The 21097-nt window shown below is 38.2% G+C and overlaps 1 protein-coding gene across 5 annotated transcripts in view; it reads left to right on the top strand.

Annotated features, from left to right (window-relative positions):
* dscaml1 (Down syndrome cell adhesion molecule like 1) overlaps window positions 1–21097 on the top strand; it is a 134446-nt gene that overhangs the window by 96185 nt on the left and 17164 nt on the right. For 3 of the 5 annotated variants that reach the window (XM_058745511.1, XM_058745512.1, XM_058745515.1), the window contains exons 11-20: window positions 72–248; window positions 4068–4273; window positions 5415–5511; window positions 5687–5815; window positions 6165–6332; window positions 6830–6900; window positions 7193–7433; window positions 13315–13500; window positions 14828–14983; window positions 18011–18150. In XM_058745511.1, coding sequence (XP_058601494.1) covers window positions 72–248; window positions 4068–4273; window positions 5415–5511; window positions 5687–5815; window positions 6165–6332; window positions 6830–6900; window positions 7193–7433; window positions 13315–13500; window positions 14828–14983; window positions 18011–18150 — 1571 coding nt within the window. The remainder of the gene's footprint in view (window positions 1–71; window positions 249–4067; window positions 4274–5414; window positions 5512–5686; window positions 5816–6164; window positions 6333–6829; window positions 6901–7192; window positions 7434–13314; window positions 13501–14827; window positions 14984–18010; window positions 18151–21097) is intronic. The other 2 variants (XM_058745514.1, XM_058745513.1) reach the window with 1 other exon arrangement.

Raw genomic sequence — 21097 nt, 5'->3', positions numbered from 1 at the left:
TGCATTTCTGAAACATCAATTTCAAATTTTGATGAGCCACAACCAAAACTGTCTTCATCTTGATTCTCAAGGTATAGGGAATCCCCAGCAGTACCATCCAGTTCCACTGACGGGTCGCATCCAGATCCTGTCCAACGGATCTCTGCTGATCCGCCATGTTTTAGAGGAAGACCGGGGATACTACTTGTGTCAGGCCAGCAATGGAGTAGGGTCCGACATCAGCAAGAGCATGATGCTCACTGTTAAAAGTATGTAAGCCTCTCATGTACATCTACACTCTTAAAAACAAAGGTTCCAAAAAGGGGTTTTCACAGTGATGTGATTTTTGGTTTTCGAACCATTTTTGGTTCCACAAAGAGGTTTTCAGTGAACGGTTCTTAAAAGAAACATTTATGGGGGCAGTCGTGGCCTAATGGATAGTCGAACTTGTACCCGAAGGTCACGGGTTCGAGTCTCAGGTCTGGCAGGAATTGTCGGTGGGGGGAGTGAATAACCAAGCGCTCTCTCCACCTTCAATACTACGACTGAGATGAGACCCATGAGCAAGGCACCGAATCTCCAACTGCTCCCTTGGCGCCACAGCATTGGCTGCCCACTGTTCACGGTGTATGTGTGTTCACTACTGTGTGTGTGCACACTTGGATGGGTTAAATGCAGAGCACAAATTCTGAGTATGGGTCACCATTCTTGGCCACACGTCACTTCACGCCACGTCACTTATTCTCAAAGAACATTTTAATAATCTAAAGAATCATTATGTGTGTATACACATACAGTAATGACATCAGCTCTGTTCCAACCCATAGTGAGCTGCCTAAATGTCTACGTAGGTTTTAAAACTCTCTTCATTGGTATAAACTCTGTTAATGGTTGTGTATGCAAATAGCACTCCTCAAATTCAATTTACAAACAGTGCAAATTACAACAGAGTGCAACAGTGATTGCCCACATTTATTTCGGTTCAAAAGTTAATTTTTCCATTCATTTCCTCCAAAGGAGTTCTTCTATAAAGAATTCTAAGCCATGAACCGAAGTAAACCAACCAGTTCAGAAATAAATCACATTACAACGTTGATTCAAACCAAAAAAAAAAAAAAAGTACATGTGGACATATGAACAAAAGACTAAATTAAGAACCAAAAAGAATAGTATGATTTAAAGGAAGTATAAGAAAGTAAAAAGAAAGTGCAGTAAATGGTAAAACAATTCTGCACTTTTGTATTTATGATTATGATAATAAATTAATATCACATGACAACAAACACCAGTTTGCAACATCAAGCAGTTTAAAGGATTAGTTCACTTTCAGAATGAAAAATTTCTGATAATTTACTCACCCCCATGTCATCCAGGATGTTCATGTCTTTCTTTCTTCAGGTGAAATTAAGGTTTTTGAGAAAAACATTACATAAATTGGAATGTAATACGTAATGAGTAAAGTCGCTCATGCGCATCGCAGAGCTAAAGCAAGACAAGCATTTGTGGTTAAAAATTATATACATTTTTATTTCTTTAGAAAATGGCCGATCGTTTCACTAGATTCCTCGGCTGGGATCATGTAGCACCATTTAAAGCTGCACTGAAACTGCAATTTGGATCTTCATTGGTCCATCCATTGGTCCCCTTTAAAGTTCATTATATGGACAAAAATTATGTTTTCCTAAAAAAAAAACTTAATTTCTTTTCGATTGAAGAATAAAAAACATGAACATCTTGGATTACATGGGGGTGAGTAAATTATCAGGAAGTTTTTATTCTTGAAGTAAAGTCAAGTCAAGTCACCTTTATTTATATAGCGCTTTTAACAATACAGATTGTGTCAAAGCACTTAACAGTATCAAATTGGAAATTAAAATCATTTAACAGGCTGTTTTTGTAAAGACTAAAATAACTTGAAACGACTGATCCCAAGAGCCTTGAACATTTACAAGTTACAAATTACCGTACTGACTGTTACATTAAAAATATATAGATTTTGACATTAACATTTTACTAAGCTCAAGTCTCAATACTTTCTAAAGTGTAAAAAAAACAAAAACAAATACTGGATGAAATTCAAGATTTTAAAATTGTTTAAATATTTCGAATTAGCAATAGTTTTCAGAGTTTATATATTACGAAATTTGAATGTCCCTTGATTCCATTCAAAATCTTGGATACAAATTCTGAGATTTTCTCACTTGTGAAGGATGCATACAGTACTGCTTTTGACCTAAACAAGGTTCCTTAGAAGGCTGCCTAATTTATGCCTAGACATGTTCTCTAGGTAGACAGGTTTAAGGGCATAGTTGTTGAATATCAGAAATTTCATAATAGTTAAATCTCTCATTAAACCATGACATACAAATAAAGCCATATTTTTGAATTCTAGTCACAGTAGATTTAAGGATTTCTTGGATGCGATTTGACCTGCAGCCTTTGGGATGGTTTGCGATGGTGTGTGTTTGAGGTCTTTGTTTAAGAACGGTCCTCAGATGGGCTTTCACGTCTCAGACTGATGCCTGCGGGAAGGGTTCGAGACGCTTGAGTGGACACACAACACACCACCTCCACACACACACAGGCGCACACACAGCTGCACCTGTCACACTTTGTCACTCAAACTAATGACCCAGCTTATGATATATCAGTCACACTGAGGCAAGAAATACAAGAAGCCTTTGACTTTTTTATATAGTAGTTAGAATTGCCAGGAGTTACTGCTTGCATGTGTGTGTGTGTGTGTGTGTGTGTGAGAGAGAGAGAGAGAGAGAGAGAGAGCAGCTCTCAATAAGAGTACCAAAACAACAGATTCAAGTGTGCCCAGCTCATTTAGATTAATAGAACATTACCATGAATCCGTAAGGCCATCTCATGACTGATCGTTAAATCGGACACACGATCTGTTCTGTCCAAATCTATATTATTGATCCTTCACATAATGTAGAGTGCAGAAAACTCCCTTACACGCAACACTGCCCTAGGCCTGAGTTACAGTCCTGACCACATTTAAACAAACCTCATCCACCGGTGTTCATTAACACCCAGAATATTCTACCCAGTTAAATCTTAAGAAATGTGCTAAGAGAAGTATTTGAAAAAAGAACATATTTTATTTTATTATTTTATGTTGTTTTACTTTTATATTTTCACCTCGATTTCTCATTAATGTAATGCAAATTAATCTCATTCTACTTAATGTTCTGTGATGCTTAAAATATCCGTATTGCTGTAATTAAAATGATAGTATTTTAAAATTAAAATAAATACTAGTATATGCGTATAACTGTACTTGACATGTCAAAATAAGTTATTTCTTAAGAAACTGTTAGAAAAAATATATAATTATCATCAATGGAAACCATAAATAAGAATGACCCATATGACTGAGAATGAGACTTTAAATGTAAACATTATTTTTAAAAAAAATGTTTGTTTGTTTGTTTGTTTTTTCCCCCTCAAAAGTAATGTAGTGTTCTTGACTAAAAAAAGAAAAGAAATGCTCTTGTGTTTGTAACCTCAGGACAGTAAGGATTGCTAGAATAAATGTACCTAAGTTATGTGGTGTTATTCAACAAGAGATAGTAGAACATGGTTTTAAATTTTCATGCAAAGCCTGTGGATATCATGTGGCTCTGTGTTTACAGCATCCTACTTTTATTTATTTATTTTTTTTAACAGTGGATCTGTCTCCTTTTCTCTCTCGCGCGCGCTCTCTGATTCAGTGTTGGTGTTATTGATTGAATCGTTCCTCTGTTCTGCCTCCCTCAATTCTATCCGTTTCACTCGTTGGAAGGGAGGGAATGAATAAGTGATGAAAACAAAACAGCGGAACCCTCTTCAGATCGATATTGTGTGTGTGTGTGTGTGGCAGCGCTGGAGAAGAGTTACTCGGGGGGAATGAGCAAGCGAGAGAGTGTGAAAAAGTGATTGAGGAGTTGAAGAGAGACATGCTAACGCTCACTGCCCCGTGTCACAAGAACGCCAGGTGTCGGGTTAAAGTCACACTGACCTCTGCCTCTTTTTAAATTCATTTTTTCCTTCACATATATTTACCTCCTTTCCTGCTATACCTTCTTTTTGTGCAGTTCCAGCTATGATCACATCCCACCCAAACACTACCATGGCCATAAAGGGGCAGAACAAGGAGTTAAACTGTACTGCCCGGGGTGAGTACCCCATCATCATCCGCTGGGAGCGAGGTGACACCGTTATTGACCCTGACCGCAACCCTCGGTACTCCATCACTACCAACTCCAATGAGAAAAGCGATGAAGTTATCTCCACACTGAAGGTGAGATACATGTGTGCACACACATACAGTATGTTGTCAGTGAAGGAGTTCAATAAATGTTGAATAAGGCAGATGCTTGCCTAAATGTTTCCAAACAGGTTTCCTAGTATTATCCTTCACCGTTTTTTCAACTTTTATTTTTGGTCTTGTGGTTTGTCTGTTTGTTTACTCACTCTAAAATGATTTTGACAAGAGAAGCACATTCATTAATTCATTCATCTATGCACTTATGTGTGTATGTATGTATTTATGTCTGTCTGTCTATATATCTATCTATCCATCCATTCATTGAATCCCATTTAGCTGCATTTATTTGTTTATTTGTCTATTTACTCACTCTGAAATGTTTATATTCTGACCTGAGAAACGCATTGAACATTTATTTAATTGTTTGTTTGTTTGTTTGTTTTTTGTTCACGTGTTTGTTTGTTTGTTTGTTTGTTTGTTTGTTTACTCTAAACTTATTTTATATTCTGACCTGAGAAGCACATTGAACATTTATTTATTTATGTATTTATTGTACCTAATTTATCTGTATTTATTTGTTTTGGTTTTATAATCTGGTATTTATTATTATTATTATTATTATTATTATTATTATTATTATTATTATTATTATCTATAAATTATTTTATATTTTGACATCCTTTGTATATTGATTTGTTTGTTTGTTTAATTATTTTCATTATCATATATTTTAACCTGCAAAGCACTTTTATATATGGAAAGTTGTATTTATTATTATTATTATTATTATTATTATTATTATTATTATTATTATTATTATTATTATCATCATAATTTAGACACATTATGCTGGAATAAGAGAAGTATTTTAGCCTTGAAAAATACTTCTCATATTCCAGCTTAATGTGTCTTCAGCTTTAAATAACAGAATAACACTAGGGACAGATTTCTAAACAAAAGTTCACAAGGATGAACTCATTTACATAATTACTCCAATGGTAACATATTAGTGAATACAAACAGCCAATCATCCAGCATTCCTACCTTACTGCCAAACTATGTACCTTTGTCCAAGTGACAGTTGTACATTGTACAACAATACATGAAGTGGGCCTCAAAATGAGGAAAAGAAAAAAACAAGTTCTTCTCTTGAACACTTTCTCACTTTTTGCAGCTGAAGCCAGCGGAGCGAGGGGATTCCGTCTTTTTCTCCTGCCACGCCATCAACTCATACGGCGAGGGCAGAGGGCTCATCCAGCTGACGGTGCAAGGCAAGACAATCAGCCATGAACAACACGCTCACATCTTACATGATACTCTTTATCTAGAGACACAAAATCAATAATTTACCTCCTGGCCCCAAGCCACCTCTTACTCTTCAGGCTCTCTCTCTGTCTCAATCTCCTCCATCTGTTTGAAGTCTATTTCCACTTGCTTTGTTGGCAGAACCCCCTGACCCCCCAGAGCTGGAGGTTCGAGAGGTCAAAGATCGCAGTATGAACCTGAGGTGGACACAGCGGTTTGACGGCAACAGCATCATCACCAGCTACGACATCGAGTACAAGAACAAATCCGGTGCGGCATTGCTTTGTTTCCATTTCAAGCTTGGATGAATTACATTGTGAGCGTGCATTAAATATGTATTTGTATGTCAGAAGAATATGTAGTGAATAAGCTCAGACTGCGAGAAGATAAATGGGATGTGAACAGATTTCTGCGGCGTTGCGACTCTGGTGTATTGCCTTATTTTGCTGTTTGTACATCTGCGATCATCCTAGTTTTCAGTGCATCGCTGGTTTTTCGAATCCGTATGATTTGACCTGTATACAGTCCTCTTTGCATGCTAACAAACATAATGTTCCAGAACAGCCTGGGTGGAGGTGTGATGTAGTAATGTATCCGTGTTATTTTGTCCTTGTTGTAGACCCGTGGGAGCTGAAACATGCCACCCGTAAGATCTCGCCCACCAACAACCAGGCCAACATAGTGGAGCTCCACCCAGCGTCCGTGTACAGCATTCGCATGTACTCCTACAACAAGATTGGACGCAGTCAAGCCAGCAAAGAGCTGACCATCAGCACAGAGGAAGCCCGTACGTCTCCCGACCCTGATCTAGCATCATCTACTCACCCTCATGCAGTTCAAATCCTGTACCTTCTTCATTCTGTGGAACACAAGAGATTAATTTTTGAAGAATTTCCTGGCCACTCCTTTCCACAGAAATGTACCAATCTGGTTCTTGAGTTCTCACTGACTCAATATTTCCATTACAGTGGTTGAAAGCTCACCGGAAGGGAAGATTATTAGTAAATTTCAGCCTGTTTCTCACACTAAGCTATCGTAGGACTTTAAATAATTGGAATATAGCACCTAAATCATATTAGACACTTTTATTATACTTTTATGGTGCTTTTATCCCCTCTCTGAAGCTTAAAAGTACTAGTCCCCTGTCATTGTAACTAAAAGGATATCATTCAAAATTTTTCCTATTGTGTTTCACGGAAAAAATGGTTTGGAATGACTTCGAGGTGACAACATTTTTTTATTCCTTTAATATTCTTGTGATATGATGTGATTCTTTTTTTACAGCTCCTGATGGGCCACCCATGGAAGTGATTTTACAGCCAATGACATCTCAGAGTATCCGTGTCACCTGGAAGGTATGTCTGCGACTCCTAAACTTGCCGTTCTTTGGACTTTAGACCCAAGGTCTTCAACCCTGCTCCTGGGGACATACAGTCCTGCAGAGTTTAGCCATGACCCTAATCAAACAGCCAGAACCAGCTAATTGAGGTCTTCAGGATCACTTGAAAAATCACAGGCCAGGTTTGCTGAAGCAGGTTGCAAAAAAATTGCAGGACAGTGGGTCCCCATGGGCAGGGTTGAAGACCTAGGCTTTAGAGTTTTAGATTCACTTCTTACTATATGTCATTTTCTTTTCACTCCACTTAGGCACCTAAGAAAGAGCTCCAGAATGGAGTGATCCGTGGCTATCAGATTGGTTATAGGGAGAATGGACCAGGCAGTAATGGACAGTACAGTATAGTGGAGATGAAAGCCACAGGTGATAGTGAGGTGTACACCCTGGATAACTTGAAGAAGTTTGCTCAGTACGGTGTGGTGGTCCAGGCGTTCAACCGAGCTGGAACCGGACCTTCCAGCTCTGAGATCAATGCCACAACACTTGAGGATGGTAATGAAATATACTTTATCTATCTATCTATCTATCTACAACCCGAATTCCGGAAATGTTGGGACGTTTTTTTTTTTTTTTGAATAAGATGAAAACTAAAAGACTTTCAAATCACATGAGCCAATATTTTATTCACAACAGAACACAGAGAACATAACAAATGTTTAAATGGAGAAATTATACACTTTTTTACCCACTAAATGAGCTAATTTCAAATTTGATGCCTGCTATAGGTCTCAAAAAAATTGGCACGGGGGCAACAAAGGGCTGGAAAAAGCAATACATTTTGAAAAGATTCAGCTGGGAGAACATCTAGCAACTAATTAAGTTAATTGACATCAGGTCTGTAACATGATTAGCTATAAAAGGGATGTCTTAGAGAGGCAGAGTCTCTCAGAAGTAAAGATGGGCAGGGGCTCTCCAATCTGTGAAAGAGTGTGTAAAAATATTGTGGAATACTTTAAAAACAACGTTCCTCAACGTTAAATTGCAAAGGCTTTGCAAATCTCATCATCTACAGTGCATTAACATCATCAAAAGATTCAGAGAATCTGAAGAAATATCTGTGTGTAAGGGACAAGGCCGAACACCTTCGTTGGATGCCCGTGGTCTTCGGGCCCTCAGACGACACTGCATCACTCATTAGCATGATTCTGTAATTTACATTACTAAATGGGCCCAGGAATACTTCCAGAAACCACTTTCGGTAAACACAATCCGCCGTGCCATCTGCAGATGCCAACTAAATCTCTACCATTCAAAAAGGAAGCCATACAGTATGTGAACATGGTCCAGAAGCACCGTCGTGTCCTGTGGGCCAAGGTTCATTTAAAATGGACTGTTTCAAAGTGGAAAAGAGTTCTATGGTCAGACGAGTCCAAATTTTACATTCTTGTTGGAAATCACGGACGCCGTGTCCTTCGGGCTAAAGAGGAGGGAGATCTTCCAGCATGTTATCAGTGTTCAGTTCAAAAGCCAGCATCTCTGATGGTATGGGGGTGCATAAGTGCATACGGTATGGGCAGCTTGCATGTTTTGGAAGGTACTATGAATGCTGAAAGGTATATAAAGGTTTTAGAGCAACATATGCTCCCCTCCAGACGACGTCTATTTCAGGGAAGGCCTTGTGTATTTCAGCAGGACAATGCAAAACCACATATTGCAGCTATTACAACAGCATTGCTTCGTAGTAGAAGAGTCTGGGTGCTGAATTGGTGAAAATTTACGAACATTTAAACGAAAAATATGTCAAAGACGACCACAAACTCTTCAACAGCTGGAAACCTACATCAGGCAAGAATGGGACCAAATTCCAACACCAAAACTCCAGAAACTCATAACCTCGATGCCCAGATGTCTTCAAACTGTTTTGAAAAGAAGAGGAGATGCTACACCATGGTACAGTATATATGCCCCCTGGTCAATTATTTTGAGATCTATAGCAGGCATCAAATTTAAAATGAGCTCATTTTGTGCATAAAATTTTAAAATTTCTCAGTTTAAACATTTATTATGTTATCTATGTTCTGTTGTGAATAAAATATTGGCTCATGTGATTTTAAATTCTTTTAGTTTTCATTTTATTCAAATAAAAAAAAAAAACATCCCAACATTTCCGGAATTCGGGTTGTATCATATATCTGTCTGTCTATCTATCAAGCTCTGGGGATTTCTCTTTTGTGTGATTGTGCACGAGTTGTGAGTACAGGGAAACTCTGGCCCATGGCCCTCATCCACATGCGTGTCACTGTCAGTGATATTGATGCTGTTAAGGATAATAGTAATAACAACAAGCATAGGAAAAAATAATTATAATTAGCCTGTCTGCCGAGGCCCCTCTCCCTGATCCACTGCCTTTTCCTCCCAGTCTAATTATCTGCAGCTGAGCGCATTGTCTCCCCCTCTCTCTTTTCATCTTTCCTCCAGATCCCTCTCTCCAGCTTTCAACTCCCCTCCTCTCGGCTCCCACTCCTCTCTCACTCGCTCTCAAAACACCTTTCATTTATCTCTCCCTCCATCTCCCAACTTCCCCTTCCACCCCTCCGCCCACTTCTGTCCCACTGTCTTTCTTCTCCATTCTTATTTTTGGAAAGCTCCTGGGTTCTTTTTGTGCCACTGTTGAGCTCTTCCATCATTTTTTTTCCCCCAATGACATTGTTTTTACTTCCATCAATGGTGTTCTTGTCAAGTTAAAATTTTTCTTCCAACCCTACTATCCAAAAAAAAAAAAAAAATCCAGCTGAAGCAAGATGGTCTACTAGATTAAACCCAGGTCTACTTGCTGGTAGTCCAGCCAATTGACAATCCAGACCACCTCTGACCAGCTAGAAACCATGTAAAACCATCTATCACTTTAAGGTGTTTTCACTTGCATCTTCTTTAAAGGCTAATTCACACTGCATCGACAGACCCAGACCAATGCAGATAGTCACCAGACTACAGTACGTCACTTCTCAGACATTCCAAGGCCTGACAAACAAGATTCAAAATGTCCAATCAGCAAAAATAAGCACTGACAAGGGGCAATACAGTGATTCAATGAAATCAGTCAAACATGTCTGTTGCTGTTGGTTGGTGACTGTCGATGTGATTTGGAAAAAATAATCAAATGTAGACTTAGAGTAAAAAACGAACCAATGACCAATGTCGGCACGTTGTTGTCAGTCTAGTTTTTTCGGGTGTGTTATGCACTGTTGCCTCAAGTCGGACCGACTAAGCTGAACTTCAGAAGACACCAGAAAAATGGATGCGATTAAACAAAGTCAAGAGGGCACATGCAGAAGACCCTTCCTAGCTCTTCCAGTTTTAATTTTGGAATGACGAATACAGACTACTGCCACATGGTGGTACAGAAAGTTATTTCATCTCATGCAGGTGTAGAATGTACAGACTAGTTGGCTGTTGGCTATAGTCTTTGCAGTGTGTTCAAGCGCACATTTTTGCCCAAGATGCAGGTGATGTGAAGCAACACCACATGTGGCTTTCGTCACTGCCAGGTCTTTTTATGTAGGTATGATGTATCTGATCGTCATTGAAAAGTGGTCCAAAGTTGGATAGATTTCTTTGCTTTACAGAGGCCTCTTTGGAATGATTCGTTGAATAGATCTGACTCAAACAAATGATTTGTTCATGAATCAGACATGGCTACTTCTCTTATGAATGTGCCAAGATGACTTAGGGTGGATGTCAAGATTATCAGTGCATAATGACTTGCATTTTGTCTGTTTGTTGCACACTGTACAGTAAACCTATTATTAGACAGAAGATATATACTGCTGTGCATATGCAAAAGACCGTAAATTCGATTTTGGTCAAAAATGTGTTATTGATATTTTTGGGACATTCAAGACATCCTTTATCATGTGCATAAGTATCTTGAGTCAATTTCATTGTTTTTCTGAGAAAATAATGGGTCGTCTTAACCGTAACTTCAAAAAGCCCAGATGAAACCAAGGCAGAACACCGTATAACACCAGTTACGGTTCCTTCACTTTGTTTGGAACGCTCAAAATGAGTTATGGCGTTCTGCCTTTGTTTAGCTGCATGTCAATTTGAAGTTACGGTGCCGGCTTGGAGTTATAAAGTGTTCTCCCTTTGTTTTACTGACTATTAAAGACTGCCGCGTTTTAATTATGGTGTAACTTAGCCTACACTTTCATATCTGATCTGTCACTGAAGCACTTTATTAGACAAACAAATTAGATAGATTGTGATCTACCAAACAGCTCCATATAACAAAGCACTGTAAACATTAGATACCTTGGCAGCAAATCGTGAATAACTTTGAAAGATTTATTATTATTATTATTATTATTATTATTATTATTATTATCATTATTATTTCCTTTTTATAATGCAGATCATTCACCAGGCTGTCGCTTCTAGTTGGACACATGTGGACTAGAATGCCGTAGCATAAAATCAGTACTAACAGTTCGCAATTAAATCCATATCCTACCTTGTAACCGGATAAAATCAATCCATTGCGACGAACGTCGCCGGAGATGTTTAATCCACAAGCAAGCTTGCTGGCGTTAGGGCTGGGCGATATATCGAACACGATATTCATGTGCATCTCGTCAGTAAAGCCGGTTCCATGATTAGCACTAAATCTCCATCACCCATTTTCAAATAGAGCGCCATTTAATACACAAAGCCGTAGTTCACTGACAAGCTACGCAATTTCATGTTCATTATCGCAGATGAATCGCCTTCAATAATGAACGCGATATTGCGTAGCTTGTCAGTGAACTACGGGTTTGTGTACTAAATGGCGCTCTATTTGAAAACGGGTGATGGAGATTTAGCGCTATCGTGTTCGATATATCGCCTAGCCCTAGTTCACATCAATCCACAAGTAGTTATTTTACGTTAGGCTATTTTCATTCAAGTCAATATAAAAGCAATTACGCGATGTCTAGCATTCTTTAACATTATTGAGCATAGCAAATAAATTGGTTGCAAAACAGTATCCACTCACATGTTTAACTTTTAGTCCGCTTGTTACCGTAAAAAAAATTAAAAAAATAAATAATAATTAATACAGTCACATTTCTTTATGCAATAGCCTATATGAGATAGTCCCATGATCACTAGAATTTATAAAAGTGTACTGTAACGATTTTGTAAATTGTGAACAGCAGCCAAATATTGATAATGCGGAAGTTACTGTATTTTGCCTTGGTGTGACTTCTCACATTTTGCAGACAATGTAAAAGTAATTTTAAAATAGGGGTAAAAATCAAGTTTGATCTCAATTTTTATTTTATTTTTTTAATGTACATAATTGTCATTACTAAAACATCTAATTGCCAAATTTCCAGTGTTTTACCTATAATTAATTTGGTTGGACCAATAAAAAACTTTAAAGTCTTTTTTCTCAGTTTCACACTCTAGCGAGTTAAGGTGTTTTGCCTTTGTAGGGCAGTATAGTGCACAAACTATACAGGCAAATTGCATTCACTTGCATTATATTGACAAAAGCAGCAGGATATTCTTTAAAAAAAAACTTTTATGGAAGAAAGAAAGTCGTACTTGTTTGAAAAGACACAAGGGTGAATAAGTAATTTTGACTGGAGGAAAGCAAGATGCCAATATACCCGTAAGATACCAATATACCTGTTCTATACATCAGATCCAGACAGCAAGTGAGAGCCAGGATTTTGCGGGCAGGGTTGAAGAGTTATTGCGAGTTGTGCTCCTGAGCGCTCTGTCAAGCCGTACTACTCTAAATGGCAGTTTTAGTGTGGTCCACCAGGGCCAGACAGAGTCGGACCCTAAGGCCTCTTCAAACAAATACCATCATTTCTCCTCTGCTCTCCCTCCCTCCTCACACCATCTCCTTTACTCACTCCTTCTCTTCCTGCGCCAGCTGCAGCTGCTCCCTCATAGAGCCAAGCCAGCTTTATCCCTCCTCTATCCCTCCTTTCATCCTGTCGTCCGCACATGCTTTTTTCCCTCCCAGCAAGTCACACAGACAGGCTCTGTGTCCCCTCAATAGTGCCATTATTTATTCAGAGACGCAATTTGGCACATCACCACCGCCACATTTGTGGTGTATCCGGAAAAAATCAAATGCATTTAGTAGGTGAAACAGCTCAAGATCGAGATAACAGAAACGTTTCACTTCTCTTCAGCTTCGGGACGTGATTGTTCCGTCCATTTCGAGTGTAGTTACAAGGCTGTTGATGCTCTTGGGCCATACCAAGTGCTCCAATTGCAGTATATTACTGTCATTTTACTATATCACTGTAATTGTGCTCTTTCACTGCAATTTTTGGTTTCCACTTCACCTATTGTATCTTGTTTCCATTGGTGCCTGAATTATTTTCCTGCTGCTTCCTTTGCTTTTATGTGACCGTCTCTCGTTTTTCTCTCGCAGTTCCCAGCCAGCCGCCCCAGAATGTACGGGCCATTACTGTGACATCAGATGAGGCGGTGATCACATGGTCCGAGCCCCCGCGGATGACCCTGAATGGGGTTTTGAAGGGCTACCGTGTGGTGTTCTGGTCCCTCTACCCCGATGGAGGTGGGTGCTGTGGGGGCCAGACACTTAGGCTCAATCAGAGTAATTATACGCTATTACTGTTACTCCCTCACTAGCCGCAGTCCCTGTAGAGCGCCCCCTACTGCCCGCCCGTGTATCTGTATCCTGGCCAGTCCAACCCACAGAGGGTATATATTTGTGGGTGGACAGGTTTATGTGTGTGTTGTTGTCTTTTATATATAAAGTGAGTAAACTGTGGGATTAAGAAATCAGCGAAAGAGTCTTCAGTGTCACATGATCCTTCAAAAATCATTCAATCAATCTGCTGATTTGGTGCTCAAGAAATATTTCTTATTATCAATATTGAAAACAGTCACGCTTAAAGGGATAGTTTCAAAAATGAAAATTATGTCAGTATTTACTCACCCTTGTGTACCAAACCTGTATCAATTGCTTTCTTCTGCTTAACACAAAAGACAACATTTCGAAGAATGTTGGTGACCACTGCTAGTAGCCATTGACTTCCATATTGTTTTCCCCGCATATTATTGAAGTCAATAGCTACTGACAACTGTTTGGTTACCAAGATTCTTCAAAATATCTTATTTTGTGTTCAACAGAGGGTAAAAACTCATACAGGTTTGGAACAATGTGAGGGTGAGTAAATTATGACAAAATGAAGTGTTTTAATATGACTTTTGATCAATTTAATGTGTCTTTAACGAATACAAGTTTACTGAATAAATAATTCTTAAAAACGGACAACTTTTGAATGGTAGCGTACTTGAACCAACTTGTTGAAACAGTAAAAATGGTTCATAAATGGGCTGAATAATGTGAAAGTATTGACAAGGTAAGGATGTATCATTTATACCAAACAGAACTGAGAGAAAAAGTCAAGTCTATGGGTCTTTTTTGTGTTCATACGGCTATGTCACTTACAAAAAAGTACTGTGGCAGCACCTTGGCATAGTAACGATATCAGATGGTGAAACTACTGTATAATATTTTGATATGTACCTTGAACTAAATTGTATTTAGTAGGAATCAAGGTTCCTCAGAAGAAGCATGCTGTTACCATGGTGTATGTCCAAAAATAAATGGTATTTTAACATCCCCAAAGAGCCATGGGAAAACGTTTTACTTTTTGTTTGTTTTGCATTTGGACATAAATACATTTGTCTGCTAAATATAGCTATAGCAGTGACAAGCAACCCTTTGTCCAGCAAAACAAACTATTTTAGTCTCCCTCTGAATAATACCATGGTGCTTTTTTGTAAGTGGAATGTGTAAACATGGTTCTCCTGTGTTCCCTCAAGTGAAGTGTTCAAACTGTGTGCTGTTATTAGTAAGTAAATTAACATGCAACAAAAAAGGAGAGTCGTTAAATTTTTTTCACATCACTCAGAATGGGGAGAGATGCAGAACATCACTACCACTCGTGAGCAGGTGGAGCTAAAGGGCTTGGAGAAGTTCACAAACTACAGCATTCAGGTTTTGGCCTACACACAGGCAGGAGATGGCGTCCGCAGCAACGTACTCTACATACAGACCAGAGAAGACCGTAAGTTCATGCACCACACATGCACACATGACCACTGATTGTATGTCAACATATTTGCATATAAAAATAAAAAAATAAATAATGCAGCACTTATTCAAAAACCTAGTCAGCTGATTGGTTGTCTGTTCACTACATAGGGAATGTAACTTGTTGTCTATTCCCTACGTAGACAGTTGACTTCTAAGGCATCATGGGAACTCATTTGTAAGTCCTCACATGCAGCACACAAAAGACTCATAATTTGATCCAACAGAGTATAATGTTAGCATGTTGATAGGCTAAAAGCTCAGTGCTTTTGTAAGCATATAAATACACAGTGTACAAAAATTTTGGGTAAAATAGTACATTTCAACACTAAAGTGTTTTATTGATAATTTTCAGTTTGATATATAGGTCCGTTAACATTTGAAATTTTGGGATTGGTAAGATTTGTTAATGATTTTGAAATACCGATAAGTCTGTTGTACTCAACAAGGCTGCATATATTTGATCAAAATACAGTAAAAATAGTAATATTGGCGATATAAATATATATATATATATATATATATATATATATTTTTTTGTTGTTGTTGTTGTTATTCATTCCTATGATGGCAAAGCTGAACTTTCAGCAGTCTTCAGTGTCACATGATCCTTCAGAAATCATTCTAATATGCTGATTTGGTGCTAAAGAAACATTTCTTATTATCAATGTTGAAAACAGTTGTGCTGCTTAATATTTTTGTTTTTTGGAGAGGGGGGTGGGGGTATAATGGACAGAAAGTTCAAAAGAACAGCATTTATTTGAAACAGAAATCTTTAGTAACATTAATATAAATATTTACTGCCACCTTTTAATTGCCCAATTTAATTAAATCTTGCTGAATAAAATATTGATAAATTTGATATTGATAATTATAATCAATCTTTTTTTTTTTCTTTTTTTCTGAGCTTGCTGCAATGCAGTTAATTCTGGGACTGCCTTTATAAATGATTTTGTCTTAGAATGTGGCCCATTGAGGGAAATTTAAGGACAAATTAATGTTACTTTCTAATAAGCATATTAATGATCCCTTAAATGGGCAGCTCACTCGATTTTGGACCACAAATGTATCTAAATGTATCTATGTAATAGATAATTGTGACCCTCCAATGAGCTTTCAACCCAGCCAGTGGTGGGCCCATATTCAAATGCACAGCCACATTACATGCAAGCCACTTCCCCTTTACCCAGGCTCTATTCAAGCTCAAGGGTGTTGTGTCTATGAGGTCTGGATGGGGGGAGATTGTCAGATGTAAAATCTTGCCACAAAACCACATTAGCTGGAGGCAAGTGCTGCATGGTCCAGGCCTAGAATGATGCTGGATTGCTTGATTGCTGGATACGGTCGCTTTGGCGGCATTTAGGCTCTGATATAGCATTAGCACACTTAATGAGAATTAAGACGCTGAAGGAGGGGGTCTGGGTATGTGTCTCAAAGCAGATCCTCCATCCAACACAAGGAGAAGGATTTATTCTTTGTGGATTAGCTGACATTAATTTTGTGCTTACACTGGTCAGGATAGGATTAGGGCGATATCTGTCTCTCCTCTTTTCTCTGGTGGGGTTGAGAGGGGTTCAGGGAAATAAGGAGTCTTTTAGTGCTGGAGAATGAGAGAGATGCATTTTGAATTTGATAGATTTAGGAGTATATGTGTGTGGTGTCGGTTTGTCAATGGGCTACTTGTCTGGAATTTTTGGTCAATGGTTTTGTCCCATTTTCCCTTTGCTCATAGCAAGGAATTATGCTGTTGAATCATCATTAATACCACAAAAATATCACAGCAGTTTGTGTCACCACATTTTAAGACCTGAACCCCCTGACGGATTGACCCATTAGATTAAACCCAAGTAGTAATGATGATGATTTTTTTTTTTTTTTTTTTCAAATCCTCCTTAAATCTCCATGTCTTCCTGAATATTCTAGACACACTAAAGTGAGACGGTTATTTCTAAGATGGCAGAAATGTGATGGGGGGGTTCAGTGGATTTGTGGCCAATCCTAAAAAAAAAGCCCTTGACCCCCACAAAAGGTTCAAGGCCTGTTCACATCAATATGAATGTTCAGTTTTTGAATATGGTTTGTCTGTTCAGACAAATGGGGGAAAAAAATGGCACTGAATGAAAATGCAAATTTGCTCTATCAGTAGGTGGCGCTTATTTGTATTTGCTATAGTGTTTATCAAATAACACCAAATACAAGAGTACTGAGATAAGAAAGCCAGTTCCGTATTCATCTTCTATTGTTTACTGTCGCTTAACAAATTTGTCATGAGTGCCACCAAGGCATATTTTCTGTAACAGCAGCGGCTCTTGCCATGTGACCAAAAGCTCAGTGGTCGGCAAATTTTCTTTGCAGTGCAATGAAAAGATAATACAATGTGGTCGCATTGATGGCCATGCTAATGTGTTGTCTGAACACCAATCATTCAACTAAAAATTAGTGCTGTCAAACGATAAATTGCGATTAATCACATCCAAAATATAAGCTTTTGTTTACATAATATGTGTGCTTTGTATATTTATTATGTATACATATATACACACACATGCACATATATATTTCAGAAAAAATATATTACTTTTACATATTAAATACATTTGTATATAAATTATATGAATATAAATATATACATCTAAATACATGTAAATATTTTCAAAATATATACTGTATGTGTGTGTGTGCATATATACACATAATAAATATACACAGTACACACACATATATAATGTAAACAAAAACTTTTATTTTGGATGTGATTAATCGCGATTAATCATTTGACAGCATTTGACGCAAACCTTAACATATTTGAAAAAGCCAAAGTATACTTGTTCAGCTGACTAAATAGGCAAAACGACAGCATGACAACATCTTGTAAGACCAGAAAAGCATTTTACGTTTACGTTTTACGAACATACCTTTTGGTCACTGGGAAATGTAGTAAATCCCACAATGCCTCTGTCATACATTAATCTAGCCTTCTGTCTCTCTTTTTTTCTTTCAGACCCCGGTCCTCCAGCGGGCATTAAAGCCGTGCCATCCTCTGCAAGTAGTGTGGTGGTATCCTGGCTTCCCCCTATCAAACCCAATGGAATCATCCGAAAATACACAATTTACTGTTCCAGCCCTGGATCAGGCCAACCGGTGAGGCAAAAAGGGGAAACTTGTTTTTAACATTGATTTTGGTGTTGACGTCAGTTGGTTTAGTATTTTTGTTCAAAAATGAAGGCATGCTTGCGTTTGTGTGTTCGTTGAAGCAGACGAAAGTGAATATTTGTGTATTTTTTACACTTATGTGCTTTATTTCATATGGGTGTGGGGACAGTATGTGTGGATTTTAGATTCTATCAGTTTTCTTTTGATTCTAAGTATAAATCAGTGTTTATTTCACCATATTTTTTATTTGCGTCTGGATTTGTGTCGAGTGTATTTTTAATCTGTGCATGTGTGAGGTTGTGCTGCAGTATCAGCAGGATGTGTGTGTGCGTGTGTGTGTAAATGAGGGGCTCATACTGCAGTGTGTGCATGCAAGCTCACCCTCCCGTCTCATTTGCATATCTGCGTCTCATCACGTTGCCTAGACAACCTCATCTGTTCATCAGGGAGGGCAGGAAACAAGCTGACAGCACACGCACAAACACACACACACACATCCCACAGGCTCGATCACATTTATAACCACCTCCTCGACAAACACACACACACACACATAATTTGTGTACTCTCACACTGAATTAATGTACCTGTCCAGATGTACACATGCTCACTCTCTTCCTTTCTTTCGCTCATTCACAAATCACTCCTCTCTCTCTCCAGCCTCTCGGAGAGCACGGGGTGATTACTATGTAAATGAGTGTGAGAGGAGAAGGGGGGTGGAGGAGGTAGAGAAGGAGGAAGGGGGGTCAGACTCAGCGTGCGGGGAGTACTTTTGTTCCTCTTTTCATTATCTCCCTCTATCACTCCCCGGATCACTGCTATCTCCACACTGGAGGAATATTTTAATATCCGTTACAGCGCTCCACCCCTCCCGTCTGCACCTCCCGTACCTGATTCATGCTGAGAGAGACAGAGAGAGAGAGAGAGAGAGAGAGGAAAAGATGAATCGAAATGAACTAGGGAGAGAAGGTTCAGAAGCCTAGAGAGCTGGACACCTAGACAGTGTCTTTAGGTGTCACAGACACACTCCCAACACAGCCTTCTAAGAAAATTTTTTGATGTCCCACAAATATGATCTCTTGTAAGGGACCCCCTTCCTAAAATATGAAGGCAGCTAAACATAAGACCCATGTATTGTGAAAAATGTAGAGTGATGTAAACTTTTATTTTTATTATTATTATTAAAGGGTTACTTCACCCAAAAATGAAAATTCTGTCATTAATTACTCACTCAATTACAATGTCACTTATGACACTGAAAGACCATCTTCGGAACACAAATTAAGATATTTTTGATGAAATTTTAGCACTTTCTGGGCCTGCATAGACAGCAACAGAACTACCACATTTAAGGCCCAGAAAGGTAGTAAGGACATCATTAAAATAGTCCATGTGACATCAGTGGTTCAACCGTAATTTAATGAAGCTACGAGAATGCGTTTTGTGCATAAAGAAAACAAAAATAACGACTTTATTCAACAATTTCTTCTTTTCCGTGTCAGTCTTCGATGTGTTCACGAGAGTACCACAATGTATGCATGTGATGATGCTGCTGATGCAGGAGCAGATGTTCTGACACAGAACGCCCATCTCTCTTAGTTCATCGTCTGTATATTCTGGTTCGAATAAGTAAGGCTGGGCAAAAAATTGCAAGTTATCCTCGCTGTCGAAACCTTCCGACATGTTTATGAAGACTGTTTTATGTATTGTGCATCTTCCTCTGCTTGTAAACAAGGTGCAGCGCTTCAGGGTTCTACGTCAGAATGTGATTTTTTTTTTTTTTAAGTCATTATTTTTGTTTTCTTTGCACACAAAAAGTATTCTTGTAGCTTCATAAAACTGAGGTTGAGCCACTGATGTCACATGGACTATTTTAATGATGTCCTTACTACCTTTCTGGGCCTTGAACGTTTCAGTTGCATTGCTGTCTATGCAGGGTCAGAAAGCTCTCAGATTTCATCAAAAATATCTTAATTTTTGTTCTGAAGATGAACGAAGGTCTTACGGGTTTGGAACGACATGAGGGTGAGTCATTAATGACATTTTTGGGTAAACTATCCCTTAAATATCCCTTAGTACTAGTATACCGATGTCACTAAAACCTGTGATAATTAGTACTTTGTTATTGTAATGTTTTTATAATGTGCTATTAAAATTATTATTATTACAATTATTATTATTTAGCATTTTTACACTTTTTCAGTGGGCGCCCCAAGCACAGAAACCAGCATCACATGAATGAATGCATTGTGATGAACTTCATCTTGGAGACAGACTCCATCCAAAATCACATACTGTAAAGTAGTTGCTAAAACTTACTTTGTGACTATTAAAAAAATATTGTTCTATATAGTTTGAATGTCTGTAGTATGAATAAAATTCAGACGTACTGCATCCGCCATGTTGTCACTGCAATAGTAAAGTATACATCAGATGCATGCTTCAGAAACTCAGTGGAAATAGCATGCCATCTGGGTAATTTTCGCCTACTGTTTTATGAATACTATTGCAGCGTCCCAATTCGCCTGCTTATACTATGCCCTAAAAGTATGTACTCTTTTTGTAAAGAAAAAGTTCTAACCGGAAGTAGTAGACCATCTGGGAATCTTTGGCATACTTTTTTAAACATACTATGATTTGGGACATACTAATTCTATTTTCGAATACTATTTAGGACGGATAGTATGCGAATTGGGACGTAGCATATAAATTTGGACATACTACTCACCTCATGTACTGTTTTTTGCCTGCTATATACAGGTGCTGGTCATATAATTAGAATATCATCAAAAAGTTTATTTATTTCACTAATTCCATTCAAAAAGTGAAACTTGTATATTATATTCATTAATTTCACACAGACTGATATATTTCAAATGTTTATTTCTTTTAATTTTGATCATTAGAGCTTACAGCTCATGAAAGTCAAAAATCA

This window comes from Onychostoma macrolepis, chromosome 15 (genome assembly GCF_012432095.1).
Source record: "Onychostoma macrolepis isolate SWU-2019 chromosome 15, ASM1243209v1, whole genome shotgun sequence".
Lineage (NCBI taxonomy): Eukaryota > Metazoa > Chordata > Actinopteri > Cypriniformes > Cyprinidae > Onychostoma > Onychostoma macrolepis.
This window is presented reverse-complemented; position numbering and strand designations above follow the sequence as displayed.